General features: G+C 47.9%; 1 protein-coding gene and 1 long non-coding RNA gene across 2 annotated transcripts; one reads left to right on the forward strand and one right to left on the reverse strand.

The window, feature by feature from the left end:
• Positions 1-11: 11 nt before the first annotated feature.
• On the forward strand, positions 12-923 carry LOC123425334 (the record flags this gene model as incomplete). The annotated part of the gene is made up of 4 exons (XM_045109016.1): positions 12-92; positions 210-318; positions 480-492; positions 523-923. Coding segments are annotated over 4 exons (441 nt in total), but the record flags the coding sequence as incomplete, so codon positions are not given.
• A 1,774-nt stretch (positions 924-2,697) lies between these two features.
• On the reverse strand, positions 2,698-3,133 carry LOC123429487. Its single transcript, XR_006622691.1, has 2 exons — positions 3,048-3,133; positions 2,698-2,863 (listed from the first exon to the last, which is right to left on the reverse strand). It is a non-coding gene; the product is annotated as an uncharacterized LOC123429487 (long non-coding RNA).
• Positions 3,134-6,918: the final 3,785 nt, after the last annotated feature.

The following is a 6,918-nucleotide window of genomic DNA, read 5'->3' on the forward strand; positions in this document are numbered from 1 at the left end:
CGACTTACACTTATGTTGCCTCTTTTCACCACGGCCCGTGGAACTTTATTGACATCCACAAAGTAAAACCTGACTCTGCGAAGAAACGAGATGTGTTGTCTAGTCAGAGAATCAACAAAATTACTCCTGCGCATTCCAGGACGATTGATTGATGTGGATCCCAAACATCAGTAGTAACCCCAATATGAAGAATCGTGAAATTTCATCAGTTCGGTAATGAAATGGTTTCAAGGAATTCAAACCAACTCTGGGAATTCTCCTGCTATCTTCTCCAGCTTGGGCTTGAGGTAGATGCATTTCTGGCACCAGCTGGCCATCCTGGGAAGAACACGTTAAAGCCTTAGCATCTGATCCGAGGACCAGAGCAACAACAGTACATGCGGGTTGAAAAACAGAGCGGCGACGCGAAATTGTTGCGTCTCAACTCTGAAGCCGCGCTGCGGTCTGCAGCTGCATTGGCAGGCTATAGGGTGCCATACTAGTCGATGATGATGGGCTGGTTGTGGTCGACGGAGGAGGCGAGCGTGGCGTCGAGGGCCTCCATGTTGTGGATCTCGCCCATCTCCACCGGCACCGACGCGTCCGAGAAGTAGGCCGCCTCCGCCCTCACCCCTCTTCCTCGACGCCGGCATATCCCTCCTCCTCCATCCCGTTCTCCGCCGCGTCCCCGAACTCCACGGCGGTCGGCGCGACCGCTTTCTTCTCCGCCGCTTCTTCCATCGGTGGAAGGCACTGGCGTGGCATGGGGGCGGAGGGATAAATTGAAATTCACACTGATAGATGTTATGCTTTCTTCTCATCAAATAGATGTGCATGCCACTCTGCACTACTTCATTTTTTTGCTAACATCCATATCTTCAGATTGATGGCCAACACTCACTGAGGTCACAACGTACGTAGTACATCTGGCACACAAGAGAAAATGAAACACTTACGTCATGACATGGTCGGTGAGCAAGTGGTTTGCAAAGTCGATGAACAAACAATCGATGTGTGTGTGTGTTCGTTATCTTGCTCAAAGGGGAAGTTGCACATCAAGTGACAAAGAATCGTATGTTCGAGATACTCGTTCAAGCTAACAACAATCAAAGCTGCAACTTTCTTTTCTGCGTTGGCAGTGTGCCGCTTCTGATTGTATGCCACTTTCTTCTCATCTAACATTTGGGCATACCAATTTTGACCACTCGGGGGATTTGCTTTACCCCTAAACAATAGAGAATCTATGGAAGCAATAGAAGCATATGGTTGTTGCTCTTGATGTTCACTCTGCCAAGCCTAAGCATGTTCAAACAAGTTGCATCATGCTTCAAGTTTTGGTTCCCAAAATACCGTCTTCTCATCCTATCCGTCTCATCCATCAACCCATAACTTATGCATCACTCGTACTTTTCCTTTTCCCAGACCGGACAACCAAGGCCGGTATGAGGAGAAGCGTATATCACACAGCTACACAAATTAACTTCCTTTTCTTGTTGCCAATATACAATGTAGAATTGAGACAGAAGAAAAAAAATGCTTGAAGATGACATACACAAAACTAGACTATGTTCTTCTGTGAACTTCAGCTAACTGAACATACATACAGAAGCATACACACAAGCGTGAGTAAATCCTCTAAGCAGATCGAGCGGCCAGGGTTCATACCAGGGAAAGAAATCACCGAAGGTTGAGCTGGTGTCCGCCCTGATCATCGGCTTGTCGTCAGTGTCCTGGTTTTCTCCTTCGCGCTGTAGTTCGACGAAAAATCAGAGAAAGAGGAATCAGTTCCTGTCATCATTTCAATGAAAAAAATACAGAGTTCATTACTCAAAAGAAGTCGCTTGCAAAAGCGCTAACTTGCTTGGCAATCCTTTACAGAATACTTCAACAGCTGTTGGAAAAAAGAAATCACTCTACAACCCGCAGAAGTTCACTTTTCAACCTTAAACTCGAAAACCAGAAAACGAGTTGTTGTCAACCTTGAACTGTTGAATCTGTTTATTACTTTACTGGTTTACCCAAGCAGTTTAAGCTGACTCAAACAACACGTGGCAGACACATGGCATCACATATGTGCATTACCACCTTGTCATGTTAAAAGATCTAAGTAGAAACATAAAGAAACAGAGAAGGATAATATGTTTTGAAAAAATCTTATAACAAATTTAGAAAAATCAGAAAATCAGAAAACAGGGTAAAAGATCTGGCAAAACACACATAATCTGAAAGATTAAACATAGATGTTCATAGTTGTTCTGTCAAATCTTTAGCAAGTCAAGTCTCAGGTTCGGTCCACTGGGAGGATATTTTCCGTGAACATTCCCAATGCATACTGCTAACGCATCAATACCAGTTTCATCAATAAACTGATCAGCCTGAAAATATGTAACATATAAGTTAAGCATTATCACGTGATTGTAATGATAGAATGCCATAGAGTTGAAATTTGTTGGTAAGATAAAATAACCTGAGCATATTAGGAAATCTTGCTTCATATTCTTCAATTGTCAGGCCATCTTCGGTGCCTGATAGTCTCCCAAGTTCAGCTTCCACAAGCATGCCTTTCGCATGAGCCAGGGAAGATATGTTCTTTATGTATAAGATGTTCTCCCCTAAAGGTAGATGGGAACCATCCACCATGACTGAATCGAACCCCTGAAAATAAAAGGTCATAGTACATGGTCCAGAGAATTAAGATTCAGATGTAGTCATTCATCATTCATGATTAGGAAATATTTATTCAGATGTAGTCATTCATCATTCATGATTAGGAAAACATTTTGGTACCGCAAATTTAACATTTTGAAAGTATAACCAACTGCTACGGCAGCTGCCGGCTGACTAAGAACATCTGGAACAGTCCAGAGCGGGAGAAGACTGAACCCTGTGAGAAGAGCAGAGCAGCAACCGGTCAGCGGCGAGACGGGAAGATGGCGGCTGGCACTCTTGAACCAACCAAGAAACAAAGAGGGTTTCTTCTGGAGAGAAAAAAAGACTCAATCTTGGTTCCAGGCAGAGGGAGCGAGATTACATATGAAGTACCCGGGGGTGGGGACGCCACACCTCACCTGTGTGGCCTCGTCGGCCCCCAATCACCGCGGCCGGGGTGGAGGCGGAGTCTGTAGCGGGCTCGCCGACGCGTGCCAGGAGGCGGCACACGACGACCACCGCATCTCCCGGGTAGACGAGGGAGGGGTGCGAGCGCAGTGGCTGTGCGGAGCAGCGATGCCACGGGACGGCGGCCGGCTCACCGCGGCCGGGGTGGAGGCGGAACCTGTAGCGGGCTCGCCGGCGCGTGCCAGGAGGCGGCACACGACGACCGCCGCATCTCCCGGGCAAACGAGGGAGGGGGCGCGAGCGCGGAGACTGTGCGGAGCAGCGATGCCACGGTACGGCGGCCGGCTCACGCGCAGCCGCCGGCTCGGATCCGGGCCTCCCATTCTGGGCGGAGACCGGCAACTCCTCGTGGATGCCGTCGTCGGCCGGTGGGGAGGGAGAGGGCGCGGCGGCGAGGAGGGCCGGTGGGAAGGGAGAGGGCGTGGTGGCGGCGCGGGGGTGGCGGCGGCACCGAGCGGCGCAGGGGCGTGTGCGGCGACGAGCGGATGCGCGAGAGGAGCGGTTCACCCTCCCTTCGGTGGTGGGGAGCGGGACAGTTCGCACGAGTGCGGGGATGGGGTCGGGGAGTGCGGGGATGGGGGATGCCGTCGTGGGTTTTCGTTTGCACGGAGCGTATGAGTACGAGGAGGAGGTATCGAGAGGTCGAACCATCCTGTTGGTTGAACCATCACGACGGCACATCCTGCTTTAATAGTAGAGATTTCACCAAATCAACAACATTATCCCATCTTGGTTGTAGGTTGCCGTATCCGGTCATTTTCCGCATTTATTTTCAGCTGTCCAGTAGATCCATAATCTACCGCTCGTTATGTGAAAGTTGTTTGTAGTCTTCATACTTCACCATTTTTGGATAAATGCCTCTGACGCCTTAAGACAACTCTTGTAAGTAGCCAAACTTCATAAGTCGCCATAGCAACCTAGGTCGGGCCTTTATTTGGCGGGTCAAGATTTCTCTTCAGCCCACGGACAAATTACTTGGCGAGTCAAATGAAATTGTTTCACCTCTTACAGTAGATGTTCAGGCATGTCAATTCACCCGTACTTTATTCCTTTGTAGCATGCGCACCGTCTTCAAAAGTGACTGGCTCCCTACCAAGGTCAATGATGCCATACTAGAGGATTATGTGAAAACGGGAAATTTGGACCCTCAGGATGTTATTGGTTGGCGTACCGGGTTGGGAGAGGAAATCCCCAATCCCAAAGAAGGGGAGATAGTTGTTTTCGTCGAATACATGGAGCGGGGTTTTAAGCCGCCTGGATCGAAGTTCCTTAGAGATGCCATGGCTTTCATGAACGTCTGCCTCCAGGATCTAGGACCCAATTCGATAAGCAACCTATGCCAGTTCCAAGTGTTTTGTGAGGCTTACCTGCGGATGGAACCCTCAGTTCCCTTATTCTGGTATTTCTTCCACTTAAATCGCCAAAAGGAATTTCACAACGGCCCCAGCCTGGAGCTCGGCGGTGTAAATGTTCAGCGCCGCAGGGATAGCCCATTTCCGTCACTCGCCATGCCAAGCCACCCCAAAGGCTGGGGCGAGTCTTGGTTCTATTGTCAAGAGACCTCGCCTGTAGGTGAAAACAAGCTTCTGGGTTATAGGGAAGATCGCCTTCCAACGAATTTCAAGCTCCCGGACAAGCTCACCGAAGAGGAGGAATCTGATTGTATCCCAGTATTGTCCGAGTTAAGATCTTTGACAAACAACGGCCTTACTGGGGTTGACTTGATCCGCTGCTGGGTCAAATGGCGCATCCTCCCTTTAAGTCGCCGGGACGGGTTAATGTGCGAATTTGACGGCACCCTAGATCATCCTCAATGTTACTTCCGCACGGCTTTAACGGAAAATTATATTGTCACCATCATCAAGAAGCTGACCGGCGAGCCTGCGGGAAAATGCGGCCAAATAAGCCTTAAACCCTTCTGCAAGATTAATCCGGCGCCCAAGGTAAGCAACTTTAACCCGCCTTTTGTCTTTAATCCTTATGTTTCATTTGAATTATGGCCTTTTATAACATATGCCATTTCAGAAAGGTGATAAATTTTGGTCCAAGAAGCCCAAAAAGCCAGCCATGAAGCAAGCTAGGCCGCCCCAAAGAAGAAAACCAATGGCAAGGGCAAAGCTGCTGTGGCCGAACCATCCGAGGCCGATGAATCTCAAGTCGGCGACGCACCTTCGGAGGTAAAACCTATCTTCCCTTAACTCGCCATCCATTACTGCTAACTTTGTATTTATATCTCTGCATCTCTTGAATAGAATGAAGACAACGAAAGCGAGGAGGATTCCGTAGAGGTAATTTCTGTTTCCTCCGATTCATCTCCTTCTCCACCTAAGCCGGCCAGGCGAATTTGTGGGAACGTTCCCCTCTCACATCCAAATGCTTGTTTGGACCCAAATTTTCTTCTGAAGAAAGCACAATACACTTCAAATCGGAAGACCCGAAGTCATTCCGGCGATCTGGTGTCCGGCTTACCAACAAAGAACAAGAAAAGGCCAAATGAGGTACCCATGAACAACACTTCTTCATGTTTATTTGGATCACATTTGTAACCCGCTTATATCTTCGACGTACAACTCTTGCAGAATTCTCCTCCTACATCTGGCGACTCAGTAATGTCGACACTTCAGCCAATGATCTGTGTCCCTGGGTAAGTCCTTTGATAATTTTACTTTGAATCTGATGGTGATAAATTTTCAGTCCTTAAACGCGCCTCTTCCTCTTTCAGGGCACATGCGAAGAAGAGGAAAACCAGCGGGTCAACTCCTATCATAATCTCAGAGCCCATCAAAGATCCGGCGCCGATCCAAGATAAACCGGACCAAGACAAACCTGAGGATCAAGTGGATCTCCGTAGCTCTCCCAAGGAAACAATGGATGCCCCCAAGCCGCCAAGTTCATTGACAACAGCAGAAGACCCGGACGCTGTAATTATCACTGGTACCAGCTTCTCTAAACCGGCCACAACGGTTTTATCAAAGCATGTGCCATCGTCATCTCAAACCGTTCCTGAGTCTGGACTCTCCAAGGCTAAGCTCTCTGAATATGAACATTTGGAATTCAAAGAACTTTGCTCTGGTTTTGCAAGTCGCCTGGAGGCGAGTTATGAGATGGAGAAAAGCCTGCTTCGGATGCTAAAAAATAAACATGAGGTAAGTTTTGTTGTATACTATATTATCCCCATTAACCCCCAAGGGCCGGGTCATCAGTAAAAAGATGAGCCAGGTCTTGATGACTTTAAAAAACTTTCGACCAGTAACCCCCAAGGGCCGGGTCATTAGTAAAAAGATGAGCCGGGTCTTGATGACTTTTAAAAAAAAACTTTCGACCAGTAACCCCCAAGGGCCGGGTCATCAGTAAAAAGATGAGCCGGGTCTTGATGACTAGAAAAAACTTTCGACCAGTAACCCCCAAGGGCCGGGTCATCAGTAAAAAGATGAGCCAGGTCTTGATGCTATATAATTTTGTCTGGAAAAAAATTTTATACATTAGCCCCCAAGTGTCAGGGATATTGCTTGCAATAGTTCTGAGACTTGCCCCTTATCATGTGCTTCAACAGGAATCTCTTATCCACACTGAATTAGCTCTTGGCGACTTGAAGAAAAGCTTATCTGATCAGCAGGATGCCCGAGCCAAATCGGAGGAGAAGTATCAACTGGTCTTAGCTGAGATGGAAAAACTAAAAGCCGATTTAAAAAGGGCTCAAGCTGACCAAGATGCTTCAACAAAGCGAGCAGAGAAAGCTGAAGTCAAGCTGGCTACTGTGCAACAAGAGCTGTCCGGTTTGAAACGTCATATCTCAAACATGGCGCAAGCCGTCTTTGGTAA

This window comes from Hordeum vulgare, chromosome 2H, assembly GCF_904849725.1.
Source record: "Hordeum vulgare subsp. vulgare chromosome 2H, MorexV3_pseudomolecules_assembly, whole genome shotgun sequence".
NCBI classification, from domain to species: Eukaryota; Viridiplantae; Streptophyta; class Magnoliopsida; order Poales; family Poaceae; genus Hordeum; species Hordeum vulgare.